The sequence below is a fragment of the Castor canadensis genome, chromosome 7, assembly GCF_047511655.1.
Source record: "Castor canadensis chromosome 7, mCasCan1.hap1v2, whole genome shotgun sequence".
NCBI lineage: Eukaryota > Metazoa > Chordata > Mammalia > Rodentia > Castoridae > Castor > Castor canadensis.
The window spans coordinates 9316280-9340920 of NC_133392.1; the positions used below are offsets into that span (position 1 = coordinate 9316280).

Below are 24641 nucleotides of genomic sequence, written 5' to 3' on the forward strand. Positions count from 1 at the left end.
AATATTGTAAAGTATTTATTGGGGATAATGGGGAAGGGGTGGGAAATCCAACAGAGGAATGCATGGTGCTGCTGTGGCAAGAAAGTAAGGAACCTGGTCAAGTAAAATGCCCTTTGAGCCCAAAGAAAATGAAGTTGACTTCCCAAGACTGGCTGGTTTGTGGGTCCCCTTTTGGAGGCTCTACAGAACACAATGTGCAGCCAGGTTTCTAACTGGCCCTTGGGTACTGTGGCTGAGAAGAGTGGGGAGTTGGCTCTGTCCTTGAAAAGACCCCCACACTAGCAGAACTCACCACATTACCAGCTTGCTTCTCCTGAGCCTGGCTTCTTTTCCATACAGCACCAGGGTCACAGAAATAACATTCGCTACAGTTTTTTGGTCACAAATGGAGGGCCCCCAGACTCAGAAAAACAGTCACACAATGTAAGAATGGGAAAAGTACCTATAGGTTGGAAAACATATGGATGCCCCCCAGGAGACGGAGAAACTATAGGCATAAAAAAGAAAAATAGCCACCTGTAAGTATGTTCTAAACAAACACAATACAAATTCATATTCTTTCAAATACCATCTAAATCACATAAGTGAGTTTGCCTTTAAGCAGCCCCATCCAGCTGCCCCAGGCCCTCCTGCCCCCAGATCTATCTACCCCAAGTCCTTCTGTTCCAGGTCCTACTGGCCCCAAGTCCACCTGCTTCAAGCCCTTTGACTCCCAGGTCCATCAGTCCCCACGCCCACCTGCCCCAAGTTTCATCTGTTCCCAGGCACACCTGACCCAAGGTCCACCTGCCCCAGGTCTAGTTGCCCTCCAGGTCCAACTTCCCTCCAAGTATGCCTGCCCTCCCTTGTTCTGTCAAGACCTCTGTTGCACGAGGTTCCATTTTTGGTCAAGGGCTGGTGTTTCAGAGTCCTGTGGATATTCCTGGGTTATATGCAGAAGGATGACACCTCAGCCTAGTGGAGCAGCCTTTCCTGCGGGTGCATAGTAGGAACCCAAGGAAATGGAAAACAGCCCTGAACCTTCATCTTCTTAAAGAGTGTGGAGCTCAGGGCACTTCAAGGAGAGTTAAAGCTTGGAAGAGAGACCCGGTATGGGGACCCCTGCACTAGATGTTATTACCAGCCAGCAAATACAACAATGTGAACTCACAGACAGTTGAATGTCCAGCATCTACAGCAACTGCAGAGTGAAAGGAAACATGAGAGAGGTGGCCATTAGAAACAGGGTGGTGGAGTGGTTTAAAGGTCATTGTCTCTGTTAAATTCGACTCAAAAAAGGTGGATGTAAACACTTGTTCGTAAGCATCTGTGGTTTTTCCCCTGGTGTGGGTTATTTTTATCTGCTTCAAAACTCTTGAGAAAATTGTTCTGAAAGAACTAAAATAAGAACAACAGATTAGCAATATTTTTGTGTGCTTATAGTTGTTAAAATTTTGACCAAATGTCAGTGTGGGTTTTCTCACTCCTTCCAGCAACTCTATGACATAAATACTATTACTTTCTTTGTTTTACAACTGATTGACCTCTGCACACCCTCAAGTTGCCACCCCATATATTGCATAGTGGGCATACATTTTTAAGCACTGGAACAGAAATCCACTACATCCATGGATGTAGGGGAAGGCTCAAGGCACGGAGGCATTTCCAGATTTATCAGTAATTCTGGGTTTGGCTTGGGTAGCTATATGACAGGCCATTGTGGACCCAAGCAGATGACACCAGCATCCTCATGGTACCCATAGTTGTAAGGAAACCAGTCCTGGGAGGGTGTTGACCCAGGAAGGACTCCTTCCTGTGCAGTTAACATCATTGAGGAGGATGCTTCAGCTGGCTCCTGGGAGGGCAGCCATGGCCAGACCACAGCCAGGATGTCTGTAGACCACCTGGTACCTCAGGTATTGGCATGGTGGACCTTGACTCAGCCCTCATACCTGCTTGCCCTGTTCAGCAGCCTCAGGCCTAGATCTTTACGGACATTCAAAGCCTCCATGAAGGTTCATCCCCAGAGGTCACCAGAAAAGCCAGCTATTTCCTGGGAATTGTGCACTGAGAGCCAAGAACAACAACTCCACAGGCCTGTTTGTTCTGTTCACCTCATTTCAATTTTTGCCTTGGGTCCAGTCAGTGGGTTTTTCAAGGTTATGACTGGTTAAAAATATGACGATTGTTCCTTGGCCAGCTGGGCCAGTGACATAACCCACTATATAGCTGTCCTTTCACTGCATGTTGTAAAGTCTTGGTTTCTGACACTCACTGAGTTTGGTGTAGTTTTCATGGGAAGCAATCAGATACATGCTAACCGGTGTGTGTGTGTGTGTGTGTGTGTGTGTGTGTGTGTGTGTGTGTGTGTGTGTGTACTACCTCACTTGTTGCTCAAGTGAGGATAACAGTAGTTCCAGTGTATGTTGTTTCTAGGATCAAGTGTGACCCACGTGTAAATATATTCCAGGGAATATGAAAGGCAGTTATTGGAGGCTGCTGCCCATGTTTAAAGGGCAGCATGTCACAAGGGAGTAGAAGTTTTGTATACTCTTAAAATACAGCCAAGGTGAGTTTCTAGGGGGACTGGGTAGAGATTGGGAGTCAGCAGGAAATTCTGAGCCTTTCTAGGAGCCAGCTTCTCAATCAGTCCCTATAAGCCATTGTTATACCTTACAGCTTTTTCTTTCCTCTCATGTCTAGTCTCAGATTTTCTAGGTAAACCCAGAGAGTCTAAACTCTTATTCCAGAAGCAGTCACTTACAGGGTCAGCCTGAGGCCATGCAGGAAGATGGAAATGGACACTGTCTCCATGATGGAGTCTTTTGACCTCACACTCTACAAGGCAAGGCAACTGAAGAGGGAAAAATGTGTTACCTGTTGATAGTGGCACTTCTGTTGACTTTGGAAAAGATGCTAAGGGCAGACACAAAGAAAAGAAGAAAATTATACATCTTGATTGTCAGACACATTCTTGGTCAATTGTCAATGGGCTCTCCAACTTCTGGATTATCTACAGATAGTTTCTGGCTCTAAACCAGTTTCCCATCTGGTGTCCTTACTCTGTAGGGGGTACCCCCTTCATCCTCCAACCAGTGTGTGCACAGTGAATGAGAGCCAATTCATCATACAAGCTCAAGAAACCAAAGCTGGGGGTTGACAGATTTTCATTTTTAATGGGATTTGAACTCAGGGCTTCACACTTGCTAGGCAGGAGCTCTACCACTTAAGCCATTGCACTAGTCCTTTTATTGTGTTGTGTATTTTTGAGATAGGGTCTCACAAACTATTTGTTTGGGCTGGTCTGAAGCACAGTCTTGGTATTTGTCTCCTGAGTAGCTATGATTACAAGCATGAGCCACTAGCACCTGGCAGAAGACCTGTGAAATAGCAGCTCACAATGGTGAAATAGAACAACCTCTGGGCCAAACAGAGTCAAGAGCAAACTAAAAAGTGATACTTTGGACTTTCTCATTCTTAACGTTGCCAAGTACAAAGCAGTGTACAGAGATAAATCCCTGCAGTGTTCTGGCCTTGGACAAAGTCAGAGATAATGGATGACGTCAAGTTAGCATGCCCTGTTGTACATCAAGCACTGCTCTAGTCACTCTTTACAGAGAGGGCTACCAGATCCCAACATGGCTTTAGGAGGTAAGTGATCCATCTCAGCCTCATCCAGCATAGGAAACTGAACTGTGAAGCTGTTCAGAGATTTGCTGGAGGCCACACAGCTGGTAAATGAGGAACACAGGGCATTTGTCCTGTAAACTGCTACTGACTGCCTGTGGCGGTGACTTTGTGAGGCAAGTTATAGCCAATCAGTTAAGAACAACTGAAATTACCTGAAGTTGCATAATTCACAGCAGCTGGTGGTGTAGGGTGAGGCAGAGAGGCTACGAAAGACACAAGGTTAAGTAAGACACCTAAAAAATTAGCTAGCATTTGTTGCCCTTAACGCAGAGAAACTAAAGCAGATACCGTAAAAGCAACTGAGGTCAATAGGAAAAGGGGACCAGGAACTAGAGAAAAGGTGAGATCAAAAAGAATTAACCTAGAAGGTAACACACACGCACAGGAAATCAATGTGTGTCAACTCCCTATATAGCTATCCTTATCTCAACCAGCAAAAACCCTTTTTCCTTCCTGTTATTGCTTATACTCTCTCTACAACAAAATTAGAAATAAGGGCAAAATAGTTTCTGCTGGGTATTGAGGGGGTTGGGGGGGAGAGGGAGGGGGCGGAGTGGGTGGTAAGGGAGGGGGTGGGGGCAGGGGGGAGAAATGACCCAAGCCTTGTATTCGCATATGAATAATAAAAGAAAAAAAAGAAAAGAAAGACACAAAAAGTGTGGCTGGTTATCTCCCTTCATTCTTCTTAAACCTTAGTGGTTTAAGACTTGCTTATTCAAATCAGAAATGTATTAAGTCTTGTTTGGGGGAAACCCCAAACCAGATACACCCCATCTAGGCCCTGAGTTACCATGGTAATTTCTGTCTTGCTGCCAGATACTGTAATGTTATTTTCTTTCATTTTGGCAAACTGTGGCCACTATGGTGGTCACCTTGTGTGGGATACTATCTTGCCAGTTGGTTTGTTTTTGTAATTCTTCCTGCTTGTGTGGGTGAGGGGTGGGGGGCAGTTTGCCTCCCTGAGTAAATGTCAATTTGTAAAGGGCAGGACTGCATTTGTCTTAAGGATGGAGACAAATAACAGCACAGGGAGAGAGGTATGGACAGTGGAGCTGGGCCAGGTCTTCCATGAGGACATGGTAGAGACACAAGAGAAATCAGAGCTGCTCCTCGGTGGCCCTTGTAGGCCCTAACAGCTAAGGGCCCTGGTTCCAAACTTCCTGGCTCTATAAGCCACAACCTTGTCCTCTGATTCCACACTGGGTATATGTCCTCAGCTCCTGCTTTATTTAGAATACTAATTCTGTCCCTCTACTTCTGTCTTCTTCTCTCAGAACCTTCCAGTAGCTCCATCCTCCTTTCCTCTTCATCCTATCCTCTCTAGCTGATAAACCAGTTTACCTCTTCCTAGCCAGCCCAGCAGGATGCAGGATAGGTGGCAACTTTAACTCCAACGACTGAGTTTATTTGCAGAAACCCAACTGAGAAAAGCTGAGGAATAAGGTCCCTGAGCCAGGACCTTGGCTCCTGAATGTTAGGAAAACTCTCTGAGTTACATGTAAAATGAGTGGCCTTGGTTCCATCTGGGATTCCCCTCCTGCTTTACGTGCACTTACACAGAAAGCTCCAGAACTGGAAGGTCATTACTATCCCGCCTACTACCTTACCCACCCCCCAGCTCAGAACTTGGCTCACGTGAGCAGATAACACCTGCATCCTCATGGTGGCCACAGTTGTGGGAAAACCAACCACTGTGAAGACACTGCCACAGCTTGGTTTCTGTCCCCATGCACTCCATGTCATCCAGGGCTATGGGACCCATGCCTCGCTTGAAATGTGCCCGTCCAAGGGCTGCCACAGGTCCACCACAGCCCAGCTGCCTGCACACCACCTGGGCATCACGCAGGTCCCAGCTGTCATCACACACTGTGCCCCAGCTGCCGTTGTAGTGCACCTCCACGCGGCCCTCACACTGGTGGCTGCCACTGGTCAGCCTGAGGGCCACACCTAGGGAAGACAGGCACACTTGGTCACTACCCTCAGGTGGAATGACATTTGTTAATACCACTGTGAATGAACCAGGCTTGGAGACAGGGTTGTGCATAGTGTAAAGGCACTCTAACCTCAGAAGATGTATGTACACGCGTCCAGGGCAGTCTGGGTGCTCAACCAGTTTCTCCAAGTCACACTGGGGAGCTGTGACTCCTAAGCAGCTTGGGAAACTCATGCTCAGTGGAGTGAGTGGTCAACCAAGTTCACCATTGTCACCAAGCAGGGTCAGGGGCTGAAATGATTGAAAGACCTACCTGTGTCATTCTCATCTTGTACCAGAGACTCATAAGATGCATTAAAGCCAATGTTGGTGACAATTTCATCACTGTGGAACACCACGGTCATGCAATTTGACGAGGAGGTAAATATTGGGGTTGTTCCAGAGCAGAACCTCCCCAGAGAAAAAGATTCATTTTGTGGCCCATCAAAGATTTCAATGAAGTCATAGGGACAGCCGTAGAAGTTTTCCATTCTGTGAAGTGAAATGGTGTCATTCAAACTCAGTCCATTGGGCTTTTCTTCAGTTAGCAATTACCCAGATGAGCCCAGGAAGGGTTGGGAAAAGTTACCCAAAGCCTACACCTCTTCTTGTGGGTTGGAGGAGGGAGTACCCTGCTGACATGGGCAAAAGGTACTCTCCTGTTTCTAAATGTCTTTCAATTTTTGAAGTTTTAATTCAATGGTATTTTATGGCTATGTATTAACAAGCACATGTAATAGAATTTAAAATGGCATTCATGTCTTATGTAAAAAGTAAAATTTTCTCCTGTCTCTTACTAGTCCCCCCCACTCCACTCTCCTTCCCAGGAGCAGGTCCAGTGAACAGTTTCTTTTTATTTCCTTCTACAGAGTCCTAGAACAAAGGGCATCAGAAAGTACTATTGACCACGGTGTTCTTGCAGCTCATCTGTGGCAATTCCCACCATGCGTGGGACGGGATGTGTGCATACAAATCTGTTTCACTGATCCTCTACTGATAGACAGCCACTTTAGTCCCAGTCTTTGCTGCTATATGAACTAGGTCTATGCTACCATAACTATCCTCAGTGCATTTGAGTTTTGTATTTGTAGACAAAACTCATGGGACTGGAATTTCTGGGCTACAAGGTCTGTACATTTAAAATACTGATCACTATTACAATGAACCTCCAGGCCAAGCTCACATTTGAAAATTCAGTAGGGAAGTTTTTCGGAGGACAGAGGAAGGGAGGCAGTAAAATAGAGGGAACACAATAGGACAATCAGGAATAGCTACTTACTTGATCACTTCAAATGTAAGTTTGACGTGAGCTCTGGTATCCACTTGGATGACCCAGACACATACCACATTCGTAGGGTATTTTTTAGGATACCAAGGACTGGAGAGAGATCCTGAATCATTTGTAAGCAAACCACCACAATGGAAATTCTCATCTGTAAGAGAGTGAGGAGATCCCCTTAGAAGGGGACACTGACCACTGACCTTCTCTGTCTTTTTTTTTTTTTTTTTTGGTGGGGTCCATCAAAATGGAATACAATGAGAACAGAAGTGAGGAAAACAAGCCAGGCGTGGTGATGCATGCCTGTCATCTCAACACCCGGGAGGCTGAGTCAGGAGGATTTTGATTTGGAAGCCAGTCTGCATATAATGAGATCCTGTTTCATAAAACCAAACCAGAACAACCTAGACTACATAGCAAAGATCTGTCTCAAAACAAAAACAAAAAACAAAACAAAACCAACAACAAGAAGAAGTAAGGAAAACATGTCAGGACTGCATTTGCTAACTAAAAGGAAACTCCTAAGTTCCCAGCACGGTCCTCCTGAACAAATCATGTTCAACACATGTTTTGTTTTGTTGTTGCTTATTTGCTTTTTTGGCAGTACTGGAGTTTGAATTCAGGGCTTCATACTTGCTAGGCAGGCTCATTACATGTGTTTTTGTGAAGAGAAAGTGATAGTGTACGTGGTTGAACGTGTTCTATGAACCCACATTCACAGATAGGCATACACATGCAAATGCAGTACAAGATACAGTACCCTTTCTTAGTACAGTGTGATGTAAAACAGCTCACATTAGAAGATCCCTAGTTGAATTTGTTAAAATAATTAATTGGAAGGATATTAAACTGACCCAGTGCTCTGGGTTCCTACATAAGCAAACTGAAACTCAACTCACTGGGAACCATCTTAAGTAATCAGAAACTGCCAATTGACCTCTAGCTAGGGACTTTCACTGAAATGAGCCAAAGAAGTCCACTGCTCCACTTTCACCTATCAAACATTGTCTTTCCAGGCTCCACATTTACTCAATCTTCTCTGCTCCCTCGGTGAGGTCTCAATTCAAAATTGTTCTCCACCCAAATGAATTCTTTAAAATTTTAATGTGCCAAAGTTTACCTTTTAACAATGATGTACAAATCCTAGCTGAAATCAAGGCCAAAATTACTTAAAGTATCCAATTACAGCTACAATATTGGATTTGGTGTGGGGTTGGTTAAAATCTCCCTGTGTGGCTTCTTCTCATACATAAAAGGAGAAAAGAATATCCATCTAGACACAGAAAAGGTTAAAATGGAAAACAAAGCACATACAAAGACCACACAAAGAGCTTAAGCAAAGTTGAAGTACCTGTAAATGTGTTATCATCAGTGCTGCCTGTGAAAATACCGAAAAAAATACCATGAGCAAGAACTTTCATCCAGAGCATTTGTTTTAAAATACTTAAGAACACTGGCCCTCAAAAGTGATAATTCTCTGTGCCCAGTGGACAGAGATGACTCTGGCTCCCTAAGTGTGTGGACAGGTGTGGCTCCACCCAACTCTTGCTGAGGATTTTTAATTCCTGGGACTTTTAATTCCTCACTGCCCCCACATCTCAAGGCATGACCATTGCTCTAAGTAGATGCTGACTTGGGGAGTAGCTGCGATGAATCTGAGCCTCCTTTCTTCCTACCTCTCTTCCCACTCTCAGTCCCACCATCTTGTCAGCCCCAAATGGGCTGCATTTCTCTTGTTAATTACCAAAAGAGAATTTAATTAGGTTGTGCCCCAACCTCAGAACTATAGCCAGGTATTAGGGATCTGGCAAATAAATAAATGAACTGTATGGACAAATGGTACCTGTTGGTCCTCCACTTGGATTGCCTTTGATACCTGTTCCAAGACAGGTGAGAGGATAAGAGGTGGGTTGAGTAAGGTGATCACATAATTCATAAGAAAAATCAGGTATGTTGTTCAGGATAAAATATATTTCTCTTTGGGTCATTGGGAAAGTAGCATCAAGTTCTATACAAGTTGGTTGAGATCAGTGACATCTGGGTGGCTCAAATGTAGCATGGCATTTATCTGCTTTTGGTCAGTTATTGGGGTGATTGACTTCATGTAACAGAGTCAAGCTCAGTTTTTGACACTGAGCTGAAGTTCAGTGAGGCAATACTTTTGGAGTGCAGGCCTGCATGTGATCTTGGATATGCCTTTGGTGCCTTCCCAATGAAGTACAGATGTGAACAGCTGACATTATTAGAGGTCGTGAAAATTAAATGAGAATACAAATGTACTGGTTGCAGAACAGGGCTTGGCATGGGTTTAGCACCCATTGGGAACTAGCTACTGTTCTTACTCAAGAAAATGGATTATTACCAGTGCTTGGGCATTCCCTGCCAGGAATACCATGTTTGATGACACTAACCCTCTATTTCATCATAACTCTTTGGATGGGATCTTGAGCATTAGTTTTCTAAGAGAAAGAAAACTAACTCTTTAACAAATGGACCTAAAATACTGTCTCAAAGTCCAGAGCTCATTACTCTGGACTGTTGGTGTTGAGGCTACAGGTAGGTGAGTCTCTCTCCCACTGAGGTGTGCTACGTGCTCACAGTGCTCACCTGAGCAGATGACGCTGGCATCCTCTTGGTGGCCACAGTTGTGGGCAAACCATCCATTGTGTGTGCATTGCCACACCTTGTCTTCATTCCCCGAGCACTGCACGCCATCCAGCATGATGTGACCAGTTCCTCCATCAAAGTAGCTCTGAGCTGGGGCTGACAGAGCTTCCCCGCAGTCAAGCTGCTGGCACACCACCTTGGCATCTGTTAGGTCCCAGCTGTCATCGCACACAGTACCCCATGTGCCATTGTAGAAGACCTCCACCCGGCCCTCACACCGGTGGCTGCCATTTACCAGTCGCAAGAACATACCTGGAGGACAGGAAGACAGGGACTTCTGAGCAATGGAACTGTTCTCAAACTCTAGGACCTTCTACAGGTTGAAAATGCCCTCCAGTGCTCGGGTACATTTTGCCCTATTAGACTGTTGGACCTTAGGTAGGGTGGACCTGTGTCCAGATTTCCTAGGATAGTCCTGGCTGAATTCAGCAGGAAGCAGGTAGACTGATGTAGTTAATTTTGTGATAGCTTTGTTCAAGAATGATTTTTCCCTTTTCTTTGGGAAAGGAGGCTCTCAAGTAGGTTCTCTATCAACACACACAAACAATGTAAGACAGGAGATGTCAGCCACATGTGTTTTCAGTGGAGATGCTGTGGTGGACGAGGGTGACAGTTGGTGAGAAGGGGTAGGGATTGGGACTGAGGGCTGTTTAGTGTCAGGGTGGATGCTGCTTGGGATACCATCAATAAAGCACTTATCAGGTCATATTTAGAAAGAGTCTCCTCTCTTGAGCTGGGCATAATGGTGCACAACTGTAATGCCAGCACTTGGGAAGCAAAGGCAGGAGGATTGCCAGTTCGAGGCCAGCCTGGGCTACATTTGAAAAAGAAGAAAGAGTCTCCTCTCTTAAAAGGACACAAGCTAGACATAACTACCCATCAAGGCACATGTTAGGATACCCACCACTCTGCCTTTCAGCTTGCTGAACTGCATTGTACAGAGCATAAAACCCTGTGTTGGTGACCATGGCATCACTTCTAAACACTGCAGTCATGACATTTGAAGAAGAGAGGAATGTGAGCTCTGTCCCAGCACAGACTCTGCCCATGGAGAGCGAGGCAGCTTGCCGTCCATCGAACACCTCCAAAAAGTCATAAGGGCACCCATAAATGTCCTCTAGTCTGAAGGAATGAAGGAAGGCACCATTAGTCTCCCTAAGGGACACAGCAATCATCCATGCCATCAACTTTCAATCACATTCCCACTCATCACTTGAGTGCTTCCCTCCTGGGACTACCTTGTCCCCTTCTCACTCAGCCAATTTCAACTGCTTCTCATTTGGAATCCTGGCTTCCAGTCTCTCCCACCCTCTTCCTCTCTACCTTGAGTGTCCCCATAATGCCTATGACTTCCTGAGGTGGTGGCAAGTACCCAAGAAGGTCTCAAGAAGTAAAATGTTCAGGACCCTGAGCAGAGAGAAATGATGACAGCTGTAAGATGCTCCAGGGCCTGGTGGGAGGACTCTCCAATGTTCAGATTGTCACATGTGTCATCTAACCTGGATGACCAGAGGTGTTCCAACCTTCCTACCTACTGCTGTCTCCTTCTCTTCAGTGAAGCATGATAGGTTTCTACTGTGTTCACTTCACAGCACTTAGCAGCTTATCACGTTCTGAAATTACCCTGTTGAGTTAATGGTTTATTCTGATACTACTTGTCTTTCCATTTAGAATGTAAACTTGCAGAGGCAGACAGCTTGTCTGTTCATTCAGCACTGGACTCTTCACTCTGAGTGAGGGCTCAATAAATACATGTGGAAAGCACACCAACAACTATCTAACAAAATGTGAAATATGCATCAAAGGAGCCTCTGATGCCTACATTATAAAGTCTCACCATGTGCAGTGGGGACAAGTATCTGCAGAGGAACTAAAAACTGAATTTGGAAACCCACTGTTGCCGAACACACTTATTCCAGTGAAGTAGAAGTCAATCTAAAAATAACCATTTTTTAATTTTTAAGAGAAAGTGAGTGATAATATTTGTGTGTAAGGTGCAACAGTGTAGCAGCATCAGGCCTTAAATTAAAATGGAAACCAGGTCTGAAGAATCTCTGAACAGACAAGCCAGCTAGGACACTCATAAGTGACCTCATTTGATTTACAAATGTAAGCAAAATTCAACTTGAGCTATTTCTTATAAATGTCAGTAGCAAAGAAAACCAAACTTGAGCTCAACCAGAAGCGGCTAACAAACTTAAAATTACATAATATGGACTTTCCAACAGGATAGACCAACTGTCCATCCCATCTGTAATCAAGCAGATGTTTTCCTTGCTTTACTTCTATGTGCCCTATAAAGGCCTTCTCCTCACAGGCCTTGGGTTGGAGCTCCTGAACCACTTCTGGTTGGAGCTGCCTGATTCATGAATCCTTTTTGTCAAATAAATTCCCCCCAAATTTTATAATACATCAGTTTACCCATTTTCACATAGATGACACTTCAGTCTGAAAAATTATTTCCTCAGAAAGCAGGATATACTTAGGAAAAATGAAATGGCCTTATTTAAATATGGATATAATATTAAAAGAAATTGAGTGTGAAGTAAAGTTCTATAGGAATTGAAATAGAAAAAACAAAGTAATGTTCAGTGTCGATCAGGGTTTCCTTAATCTCAGTACCACTGACATTGGTGCTGGGTAATTCTTTGCTACAGAGGGGAAGGAAGGGGATGGGGCTTGAGTATTGGAAGACTCTTAGCAGCACCCCTGGCCTTTGTCCACTAGATGGCAGTGGCGCTCTCCAATTGTGACAATCAAAAATGTCTCCAGACGCAGCCAAAAGTCCTGTAGGTGGTTATAATCACTCCTTGTTGAAAACTACTTTGTAAACAATAACTAATTTTATGTCCTGAGAAACAAAAATCAAATATCAATAAATTTAGTCTTAAAGCTTCCTCCACCCCCCAAGCAGTGACTATCCTCTGGTTTTAGCCAACAACTTAAACAACTCCTTGATTTGTGTACTTCAAAATTATAGTAGGAATTTATGTTGGGACACCAGTCTTTAGATTACAGGTGGGTGTGGGCCATTACAGATGTTTGGAATAACTGTTTTCCAGAAGTGTGGAAATAACATTCTGTGACCCAAATATTAAACTGTGAATTTCACAGATTTGAAATATATGGTACCAAATCTTCTCACATTGTTTTCAACAAATTTATGTGTGATGAATGAATGAATGGTAAATATATTTTGCTCTTAATAAATAATACCTCCTGACATTAGGTTGTGTCCTCTCTATGCAAAAGGAATTTAGACACAGGTTAATGTAGTTAATCTACTTCACTCCATTGCCTACCCTGTTTACACCTTTGAAGGCAGCATTTATAAAGTTAGACTCTTGTGGCCAATAGCACAGATGGAAAATAATGCAGCAGTCTGGGACATACTGTGCACAGGACAAAATCAGGAAGAGAGAATGACCCAGAAGTGACCCAGTATTGAAAGAGGAAACCAGGGTTAAGTGTAGTCCAGAAAAAGTAATTTTTCCATAAAAATTATTCATGCAAATGAATGCATACATGAATATATGCATGTGTATGTAGTTAGCCCTCTATCTGCAGGTTCTGCATCTGAAGATTCAACCAACTGTGGATCACAAATATTTGGAAAATAAATTGTGCCTATACTGAACACGTACAGACTTTTCTCTTGTCATTACTTCTTAAACAATAGAACAGTTATTTATAAATTATTTATATTATGTTACATATTATAAGTAATCTGAGATGATTTAAAGTATACAGGAAGATATGTATAGGTTACATGAATATAATATGACATTTTATAAAAGGAATTGAGTGTCTGTGGATTTGATAGCAAAGGTGGATCCTAGAACCAGTCTCCTACAGATAGCAAGGGACAGCTGTGTACACATACATATAAATATACATGGAAATTGAATGAATTCCTTTAAAAAATGGGTGATGGTTAGAGAAAGAAGAAGGAAGTACAATGTACATACATGATGGGAAGAATGAATGAACCCTGTAATTTGTAGAGGAAAATTTATGGTAGAGACATGACAGAAATTCTTGAAGGGAAAGGAAGCAGATTTGCTTTTGTAGCAACCAAGGGAATGATGAAGAACAGATCACGATTGAGCAGGAGGAAGAAGCTGTGTTTCCCATGCAGCTGGGTGAGGGTGCAGGGGTGAGGTCTTCAGGTGTGAGCCACCCCAGCAAGGGCTCCACGGCCTGGTGTCTGGATGCTCATAGGATATTCTCTCATTTAATAGAAAGTTGAGCTAGATGACTAAAACACTGCCACAACTTAGATGACTAGACCAATTCTCACCTAAAACGTGTAAGGATGTTCCATGGAAAGGCCACCACTTTGAGGAAAGCACAGACTCAAAAGTAGCCTGGTCTTTAAGGTAGAGAAAATCAAAGCTGCTTACTTCAGGCTTGGGATCATCAGCTCTATGTGGAACTTCTCAGCCACGTGTATCACCCAGATGCACTCCACATCAGTGGGGTAGTTCATAGGATACCAGGGGCTGGAGAAGGAGCCTGAAAGACTGGAAATTACTCCCCCGCAAGAATTACTTCCTTCTGTGAGAGTAGACAAGAGATCTATGGTTGGTTTTGCATGCACCTTGCATTTTCCCAGGTGTAGAATCCAGAATTCCAAGTTCAATGGTGGAATATTGGGAAGGGATTGTGCTGGTCTGGACATAGTTGTGGCTTGGCATAGTGAATGACTGTTTTTTCTGAAATAGCATAAGACAAGATGAAATGTGTATAGCTGGCAGGCAGGCCCCCTAAAATTGATTGTGAATGAGACTGGAAATGAGATTGAACAAGTGTATGTAGCATGTGTGGGTATCCAAGCTATACTTCTTTAATGCCCTCTCCATTTTGCTGTCTTACAAAGAGTTTGACTTCAGTGTGGACAACCCACCCCACCCATTCCTTCCCATCATAGCAGACAGGACAGACAGAGGTTCACTCTGCTTGGATGAATTACTAAAATGAACCCACTCAATATAACACTTTACAGGTCACACTTTGAATATTTAGTTACCTTGTGGTGTAGGGGCTTGAGAAATGGAAGCTGCAAAAATCAAAACCAAAGAAAATCAGGAGAGAGCTTAGCATCACGAAGTCATTTTATACTTAAGTACAAACAAATGAACATACTACAACTCTAGTTTTAATAAATGGTGTGGAGACACTCATTTCTCTCTTATCTGGTATGCAGCCTCCCACTTCTTTTAGTTGATTCATCAGTGAATCAGACAATACACAACTACTTAATTTTTTTTCTCTTACATGCTAGGGCCACCAAGTCAAGGGCTGTTTTGAGACTGATCAGTCACTAGGAATTACCTATGGTGACACTATTGGATTTGTGAACATGCCACTGTGTCTATAGAAATGTACCAAGTGCCCAAAATCCAGAAGGTCAAAAACTAGAAACCTTAGAGCCAAGATAGGGAAGGGTAGGCTGGATAAGGGCTCCCGTGAAGGAAGATGGGCCTGAAATGGGGAACTCCAGTGATGCTTAAAATCCCTTCTTTTTCCTCTCATGTGCTTTGTTGGTTTTGACTTTAATGTGGCACATATTTCAACATTCACTAATCTGCAGGTAGTTTTGAAAGCCTGACCATTGGATTGTTGATACCTGCTTGAGCTTTACATGAAGTGTTTACAGGGGAAAGAATTTGAAGCAGACAGGTAGGATGGATTGGGAATTCTTAACCTCATTGTCAGCCAGCTCTGCTGTGAGAGGAGAGCAATGAAGGAGACAAATGCTCCACTGGCCGTCCTTCTCAGTCCTTGTCAAGGACAGAGTTGTCTATCAGTAGAATGAATTTTTTTTCTAACATAGGTGTCTCAGGAGCAATTTGCTTTGGTTAAAATGCTTGATATACAATATTGCCCTTACATGTCATGATTAAATGCCTAAGCAGATGTATCATGTTCTATCAATAAGTGGTTTTCTGAAATAATGTTCACAGAGGGATTCTGTTTGTCACAAAAGTTCCATTTCTTCCTACAGTTTCTTTTATTCCATGACCCATTCTCTTCTCTAGCCAGCTATACCTATGACTCAAAAAAGGAATATTATATTAGAGAGAAGAAAGAAAGGCTTTCTGAGATTTGAAATTCCAGGCACCAAGGGATTTGGGCAAAGAGCTAGCTGATGAACAAAAAGCCATGCCCTTCCTTCTCCTATCAAGCATTCCTCTTCTATGGCCCAGGCTAAAATGGATCCTCCCTGGAAAAGAAGCGGAAAGCCAGAGGCAATCAAAAGGGGCTTAGCCACTTTTTAGATCTTCATAAAGGGTTCTGTGTGCCCTGCCTCCTTTTGTGGGCTACTACATAATTTGTGGGTTCCAGTTCAAAATGAAAATGTGAGGTCTCAGCCAGGTGGCTGCTCCATTCCACAGCAGATGGCAACCCTCATGCATGGTGACCTCCACCCTGGGATGCACTCAGGACTTAGATCAAAGTGGACAAGAGATCATCACCACGTTTCTATTAAATGTACCATAGACAGGGGTGTATGCCAGCCACCTTTCTGGGCCCTGAAACACTAAGGTACACTGTCAACTTTGACATGTTACTGGTGCCCAGGCCCTTACTGGGGCAGAGGGTGGTCACCGGGCAGGGTTAAGGAAGAGCTAGTATGAGCCCCTGGAGCAGGGGCAGGGAGGAAGGCAGCTGAGAACCCATCTATGAGAAGAAGAAAGAGGTAGAAGGAAGGATCACATGTGTGCTGCATTTAGATGGAATCCTGAGTTTAGAAGATTATTGCTGCACACCAACTCTGAGAATGTTACCAGAAATTTCTCTGCTGTGTTGGCTTAGTCAGGAGGCCCACAGACGAATCTCAAAAGGTTTACTTCTTGCCATCAGTCTGTTCTTGACCCACTGGGAGAGTTTGATTGAATACATCTTCGTTTTCCTGCATGCTTTCATTTTCTAACTCACATCCCCAAGATGCAACCTTTCTACCTTCTCTCCTTTCCACATCGACTGTCTTCTCAGGCAGGGATTGAACATTTCCCCTCCTGTCCTTCCTTGATTTGCCATCAGAGAGGAGAGTTTGGGATCTAATTCCATTTGGGAAATATGACTGTTAGCTTCCAGCTGAGCCACTGGTTTTTAACCTTGGCTGGACATTGGAACCACATGGGGACCTTAAAAATATTACTAGTGACTAGGAGTGACTCCAGAGATTCTGATGTGACCAGTCTGGGAAACAGCCTGGACACTGGAATTTTCAAAAGCTCCCTGGGTGATTCTAGTGTGCAGCCAGAATCAGAAATCACAAGTCTGGTCATTGTTCCCCCATTGTCTAGGTCAGGACACAGGTTAGATTTCTCTTTTACTTTGCAGAGATGGAAACTCACAGTATTGGACCTACCTGGGGGTGGAGGAATCACATCTGCAGCCCAGTCTCCAGCATCTGCATGCATGAAAAATGAGTAAATTTAGAGAATCTAAATTAAATTAGATGAAGACAAAGAAGTGGTGGTTTTCTAGTGAGGGTGGGCCTCGAGCAGGCAGACTCCCCTCCATGTTACGTAAGCAAGCAAGCCACTACAAGGACATGATTTTATCTGGAAATTCAGCTCACACCTGGGGAAGATGCAGAGAACAAGACCACCTAACTGAGTGACCCTGTTGTGTTTGTCCGAAGAACCATCAGGCTGTCAGCATTCTCTGCCTACTTGGCTGAAGTGACATTCATCTGTTGACCACTGTCCTTAGGTCCCTGGCCCTGCTCTGGGCATGGCCTCCATCCATCACTAGGATGCCTCATAGAAAGAACCAACCATGGAAAGAGAGGATACCTGAGCAGACAACACCAGCATCTTCATGGTGGTCACAGTTGTGGTCTAACCAGCCGGAGCTGGGGCACTGGCCAAGGTGGCTCTCACTTCCAGAGCACTGAATATCGTCCAGGAGGATTTCTCCAGAGCCTGGGCCAAAGTGGGCCTCTCCTGGAGCAGCAATGGCATGTCCACATCCCAGCTGTCTGCACACAACTTCAGCTTCATTCAGGTCCCAGAGGTCATCACACACGGTACCCCAGGTCCCCTGGTGGAAGACCTCCACACGTCCCGAGCACTGTCCAGAGCCACCCACCAGATGTAGTACTGGTTCACCTTTTAAACAGAGAAGGCTTTTATTTTTGAGTTTGGGAGGTTTTGTGTAGGATGTGATTTTTGATCCAAGCTATGGACAAAGCTGTCATACAATAGCAAAAACCTTAAAACTGTCTTGATTCTATAACAGGCTCAAGGAAGTTAGAGTGAGACAGAAACCAAGATGAATCCTAGTTCTACTGCTTCCTAGTTCTGTAATGTTTGACAAGTTATTTTGTCCCCCTGGGCCTCAGTTTCCTCATCTGTAAAACGGGGACTCCAGCAACATTAATCAGAAGGTTATGGGAATGAGTTCACGAGTGTGCATTTAAGGCTCACATCCTGACACCCAACACATCATGGTTACTGCCGAACTTGTGTCGTTATCCGTCAAAATGCTAGTTATTGGGAAAGTGGCTTCCCAGCTGTTTTCTGGGGGGTGTATCTTGGATAAGTGTATATTTGTGGCACTGAACCACAAAGGTAACCGTGACTTCATTGAGCCCAGGGGCAATGGGTCAAAGGGCTATGGCTAGTTAGAATTATCTGCTCTCTCCTGGAGACACTGTAGGGACAGTATCCTCTTCTTATGCCCATGGGCTCTGCCACTCTGACCTTCCTTCTGTTGCTCCAATATTTCCAGCTCTTTCCCCATGAAACTCTTTGCATTTGCTGTTCTCTCTGCCTGGACTGTCCCTCCATTGTCAGTCATCACATGTCCCCTCCTCAGAAAGGTCATCTATTCCCAGCCAGTCCACAGTAGCCCTTTCTCTACCCAGGCATGCTCTACTATGCCTCCTGCCTTTTTACCCCTGCCATTATCTAACTATTTACCATCCTTGCTCCTACACAAGCTCATTATTTGCTTGTTTCTTATGCTTTAATCCTTCCTCACTGACTCACATCCACACTACAGTACAAGGCCAGGAGCTGCTGGAGTATTCGCTTTGTGTCCCCACACTTAGCTGGGTCTGGTATATAGCAGACCCTGTGGCATGTAACCATTGTGAGACAAGTGAGTGGTGGTCTTGAGACAGTGAGTGGTCTGGATTTCAGATGCTGGAGCTTACTTAGCTTCCCCAGGGCAGGATCTTAAACATAACATTTAGGATCCTATACAAAGAATTACCCTTCTCAGAAACAAACTCAAACTTCATCCAAGGACTTGCTAGCTGGTTTTCTGGTGGCCTGAAAAAATTGCTGGGTTCCTGAAGGGAACCCCAAGGATCAGAAGTCCTACAATCTGCCAGTGGTGTGCTTGCAGGGTGAAAATTTGACCTGGCTTTGCAATGACTGCCTACAGGGTCAAGGTTAACAGGAGTCCCCAAGCCTCTCATTTGGATGAGTCTAGGAACCAGTGCATGGAAGGAATGAAACGGGCTAGCTGGCAGAGAGAAGTGCAATCTCCTGAGTGTTGGGCTTCCATGTGTCAGCACTTTGGACAGTTCCCAATGTGCTGGTGATACAACCTCAAAACCCATGTAACATATAGCTTTCCTACAGACCTTTTGAGCAGAGATGACGGAGCTAAGTATGGAGGTCCCAGACCTCTGCTAATAAAGATTCTCTCAAGTCAGAAGCTGTTCTCTTTTATAGATCAAAAGCTACTTGAAGCTTCCTACCTGACTTGCTTTCACCCTGTGGAACTGCATTGAACAGAGCATAGAAGCCAGTGTTGGTTATCATATAATCGCTTTGGAACACCACTGTCATGATGTCTGAGGAGGAGAAAAACATCACAGCCACTGGGGCACAGAACCTCCCCATGGAGAGTGAGGCAATCCTGGGACCATCGAAGATTTCAACTGAGTCATAGGGACATCCAAGAATATCTTCCAGTCTGGGAGGAAGGGAAGTGGGGAATTAATGGCAGGTAACAAACATCCTCAAAATCAATGCCAAAAAAGTGACAATCAGAACTCAAATATTTAGATTATAGTTTAATTGCACACTAATAACTGAATATTAATGAGCTTTTTCAGGTGCTTTATCAGAACTCTATTTTCCTTACCTGAGGAACATGTGAAGATTATGGTCACAACTTTCTATCAGAATGCTTAAAATATTAATAGGTTTGGCCAATTGCAACATACACAGGGTTTCAGTCAATAAAGAAAGATATGGTTTAGGACTTTTTGTTTTGTTTTGGGTGAGCCTGAACCCAGGACCTTGGTATAGTCATGATTGAAGAATAATTCAATGCCTGATGAGGCTGGTTTATCATGGAACTCCATGGCCTTACTGTTTTGTAAGATGACATGTGTCATGTACAACAAGAAGAGCTTTATACAGGCGCTGCTCAGAGAATCACGTATGCATGTATGAAAATGCCATAATGAAACCCATTAAAATCAAATCAGAGTTAAGAAGATGCAGTTAGCATCACTGATAAAGAAATTCAAATGAAAAGCAAAGAACCACTTATTGGTGAATGGCTGGGGCTTTTGATATCTGGCAGACGTACATGGGTTGTCCTTGAGCAAGTGAGCTATCCTTTCATCTCTAATGAAGGTGACAAGGACACCTATCTTTGGGCTATAATTACCCTGGAATGTGACAAAGCATAAAAGCATACAGCACAGAGTCTGGGCATTGAAAAGTGTCAGCTCTTGTTTATGTCATGGAGATAAAAGTAGCAGTGACTTTGGAACATCTATTCTGTGTATGTCAGAGATGAGGCAATGGTTCTTCTCTCCCCTTTCACTTTGTGGAACATTTAGAAAATGCACAGCCCAAGGCTGAAATAATTGTCTAATGTATGTATAAGGGAAGTCTCTTACTGCTTGTTTAAAATTTGAAGAAAATCTAAGAGGACAAATATTGGTACCCAGTGTCCTACACAGGTGAACATGTTGAGCACTTTTGTGAAAATTTTAGAAAAAATTATCAAAAGGGAAACTATCAAAGTAAGGTTAAGTCAAATATGTTAATAGCTTATTGAGTTTTTCAGGCTAGAAGTGACTCACTGGATATCACTATAAAATTAACCCAATCTGAACTCGGAAAAACTGTAGAGTTTTGTGTTCTTCTGTTTATATTCTTAAATGTTTCTCACTAGAAGAAAATCTTTATTATAATTTCACAAAACAATATTCTTATTTAGATAGAATTTTCCTTTCAAAGTTGTTTTCTTGGCCTATAATTCTGGTTGCTTGGGAAGCAGAGATTGGGAGGATCTCAATTGGAGGCCAGCCCAGACAAAAGTTCTCAAGACCCCATCTCAATCAATAAAGCTGGGGGCGGGGTGCATGCCTGTCATCACAGCTACCAGGGAACTACAAATAGGAGGACCATGGTTTGTGCCAGCCCAGGCATAAAGCAAGAATCCATCTGAAAAATAACCAAGCAAAAAGGGCCATCAGAGTGGCTCAGGTGGTAGAGCCTAAGATCAACCCTCTGTACTACCCCCCCACAAGGCATTTTCTTACTTCAAACTTGGAATTATGAGTTCTATGCGAAATTTTTTATCCACATGGATCTCCCAAACACATTGGATGTCTGTTGGGTAGTTTTCTGGATACTGTGGACTAGAAAATGAGCCGGAGAGACTAGAAATGACTCCTCCACAAGAACTGCTTCCTTCTGAAACAAAAGGGAAAAGGATGTTAGGAAGTGGCCACATGAAGTCCCTGTGTGATCCTAAGAATGACAGCTCATAGCCAGCGGTCAAGTGTTGTTGGGTAACAGTCAGTCTGGGTGAGGTGTGACTCATACAGCTATCTGAGCAGATAATTTAACACCTGAGGAGAGTTCACACATTCTGATGGGTCAAAAAGTATCATCAGCCAGGTGCTGGTGGCTCATGCTGTAATCCTAGCTACTTGTGGCTGAGATCAGGAGCATTGTGGTTCCAGCCTGGGCAAATAGTTTGCGAGACCCCCATCTCCAGAATAGCCAGAACAAAATGAACTGGAGGTGTGGCTCAAGTCAGAGTGCCTGAATTCCTACCGAAGTCCTACAAAAACCAAAAAGGTATTAACATGTGAGAGTTCCCTGTCTTTCCCTCTCTCTCTACTACATGATAAAGAAATGTTATATTTGTCCTCTCTGCTTACTGCCTCCTCCCCCTTTCTTCAGTGCAAGGACTTTTGCTTGCTGGAAGAGAGACAAAATAGACCTCCATAATGAAAAATTTTAAGGTAGAGACAGGCTGAACATGGAGAGGTTTGGGGAGCAAAAGGCTGTAGAACAGCTCTGGGGTCTGATGAGTCAGACATGGAGGGAAAGGGACACTGTGCATTGTTTTGGGATGTTATGATTGGGATCTCCTCTAAAAACTTTTCCACACTTATTCTGAGTAGATCATGTTTCCTTTAACTCAGTATACTCAGACTGGAAGTGGCAGGTTTGGGGACTTATAAGGGTTTAACAAAATATCAGTGAAATTTAATTCTTTCACATTAGTTGTCATATTGTATAAATATATATATGCATATACATGTGTTTAAAGCAGCATGCTACATAAAGAAGTGGAAAACTATGATGGAAACATGAAAACATAATATCCTTTATTGACCTTGTCCCTAAATATTATGAAGTTGCTTAATTTTTCTCCTTTCTGTCCCTCCTAACTTGTAATTCCCCCAGAGGCCTTCAGTCTCCTAGTCTTTGCTGAGATGGATGGTGGGCGGTAGCAATGCTCTCAGGAATCCTGTGATTCTGTCATTGATCACATTTGTAGCTTACAGTAATGGGGGCAGGTCAGACTGATGCTGAGTCCCTTGGAGTTGAACTTTCTATAATCCCTCCACATGCATGGCAGGGATATGGACTGTGCCTTAATGAACGCTTGCTAGGACTGTGCTCAAAGAAGGCAGGGTGAGTGGGGGCCAGGGTGAGTGTGGGGACTGGAGGTCACATTCGCTCATTTTTTGTCACTCTCCTGTCTACTCTGACCTGGGCAGATCCAACTCATTCCTGCCCAGCTTGCTCCTCCTCTTAAGAAATCAGAAGTCAGCATTTACATAGTGGCAGCAGAGAAGCAGATCCTTCATCTGCTTTGTGCTACTCCCCAGGCATACTGCCTGGTATCTGCTGTGCTGCTTCTTGACATGGAGTTATCATTTTAACTTAAAATAAGTTAGAAATTACCTGTTACATGATCTTGAGAAGCTGTAGAAGTACCTGAAAGTAGAGGGGGAGGGAAGAAGATACTAATGACATCTGGGGAAAAATATTTAGTCTCATAGCGAAGTGTAAAGAGTTTTCTTGGAAACATCAATGTACTTGGTACAAACTGAGAAGAGGAGAAGTCTGAAGCTGCTGAGTGAATATTCTCTATGGTTTTGTGGCAAGATCAAAGCAGGCCACAAATTCTTGAACATGCTTCCTGTCACCAGATGAGGTCTAGATTCCCTCCTTGAAACATGAGTAGGCTCTGTGGCTGCTTTGAACAATGGCAGAAGTGGTCTGTGCCTTAAGGGACCAGTGGCTTCCACTTCCTGTCTCTGAGGCTGCTGACTTGCTCATGAAGTACTGAATCACCTTGTAAGAAGTCTAATCACACTGTGGGAGAGATCATGTGAAGAGGCCCTGAGACCATCTAGAAAGGAAGATGACCCTGGTTGAGCCCATCTTCCCAGCTGTCATCACCAAGGCAGAAAGCAATCCTTCTCAGTGCTCTGTGGTGCAGAAGAATCTTCCAGCTGAGCCTTGCTCAAATTCCTGATCCACAAAACCATGGCATATGCCTAAATGATGGTCGTTTTGAGCTACTAAGGTTTGGGGTAGCCGTAGATAACCGGCATGGTTTCTTCTACTCAACATTGTTTTCCTCATTTCTCTATCATCTATAAAATTTATATGAAATGAGAAAACTACAGATGAGCCTTCATTTGAATATTGGCATTGAAGCATAACTTCCAGTCAGCAATGAGACCATGAAGGTAAACACCAGGTACTTTTGGTGTGCTATGTTGCTAAGCTATGAAGTTCAGAAGGCTAGGTGTATGAAATGCATTTTTTGTCCTATATGATATTTTAAAATTTGCAGTCTGTATAGGGACATAACCCCATAGAAAGTTGGACATCTGTATATATGTGAAAAGCTGGATCTTAGCATTTATAAGTATTTGTTATTATTAGTAGTAGCATTGTATAGTTTCCTGAACTAGGGAAAAATATGGACGTACCTGGAGGTGTGGGTGGAGGCGGATCTTTTGCATCTGCAAGCAATGAGAAGATGGGTAGATGAATGGAAAATTCTACCCATGAAAGACAGTTTCAGATGTCTTCAACTGTAACATCAGAAAGTGAATACCTGAGCAGATGACACTGGCATCCTCATGGTGGCCACAGTTGTGCTCCGACCAGCCTGAGTGGGCACACTGGCCCAGGTATTGTTCTATCCCAGAACACTGGAGGTTGTCCAGGAAGATGTCTCCTGAGCCTGCACCAAAGTAGGCCCCCCCAGGGCCAGAAACAGCCTGACCACATCCCAGTTGCCGGCACACAACTTCAACTTCATTCAGGTCCCACAGGTCATCACACACAGTGCCCCAGGCCCCTTGGTGAAGGACCTCCACGCGACCTGAGCACCGACTGGAGCCGCCCACTAGCCGCAGCTCTGGCTGGTCTCCTGCAGACAGAGATGTAGTGTGTGACTCTTCAAAGCCCAGTCTGGCTTGGAACAGCACCTGACTCAGGGGCTGGGCTGGGGAGGGACATCCCTAGCCTTGAGTCTTGGAGCTTGTTCCTTATACTTCTCATGGGCTCTTGAATTGCAGGGTGTGGGGACTGCAGTACACTTATTTCAAAATTATTTATTGATTGTCTCCTATGTTAGGCTTTGTAGGAGCCATAACACATGAGAAATGGTTTCTGTTCTCAAGGAGTCCAAGTCTATTAACTAGTAAAATACAGACACCAGTACAATGCTATGATAAATGCATAGAAGGGAAAGAACAGAGTGCTATGAAGAGAATGACAGAGAGGAGGAGCCTGGGAGACACCT

The 24641-nt window shown here is 43.9% G+C and overlaps 1 protein-coding gene across 1 annotated transcript in view; it reads right to left on the reverse strand.

The window, feature by feature from the left end:
• The window catches only part of LOC109691646 (scavenger receptor cysteine-rich domain-containing protein DMBT1), a 68832-nt gene that overhangs the window by 27013 nt on the left and 17178 nt on the right, over nt 1–24641 (reverse strand). The window contains exons 11-20 of the mRNA XM_074077988.1: nt 23949–24266; nt 17396–17710; nt 16966–17007; nt 16181–16271; nt 13991–14089; nt 10492–10709; nt 9528–9839; nt 8235–8298; nt 5916–6133; nt 5305–5616 (exon numbers count right to left, since the gene is read on the reverse strand). Coding sequence (XP_073934089.1) covers nt 5305–5616; nt 5916–6133; nt 8235–8298; nt 9528–9839; nt 10492–10709; nt 13991–14089; nt 16181–16271; nt 16966–17007; nt 17396–17710; nt 23949–24266 — 1989 coding nt within the window. The remainder of the gene's footprint in view (nt 1–5304; nt 5617–5915; nt 6134–8234; nt 8299–9527; nt 9840–10491; nt 10710–13990; nt 14090–16180; nt 16272–16965; nt 17008–17395; nt 17711–23948; nt 24267–24641) is intronic.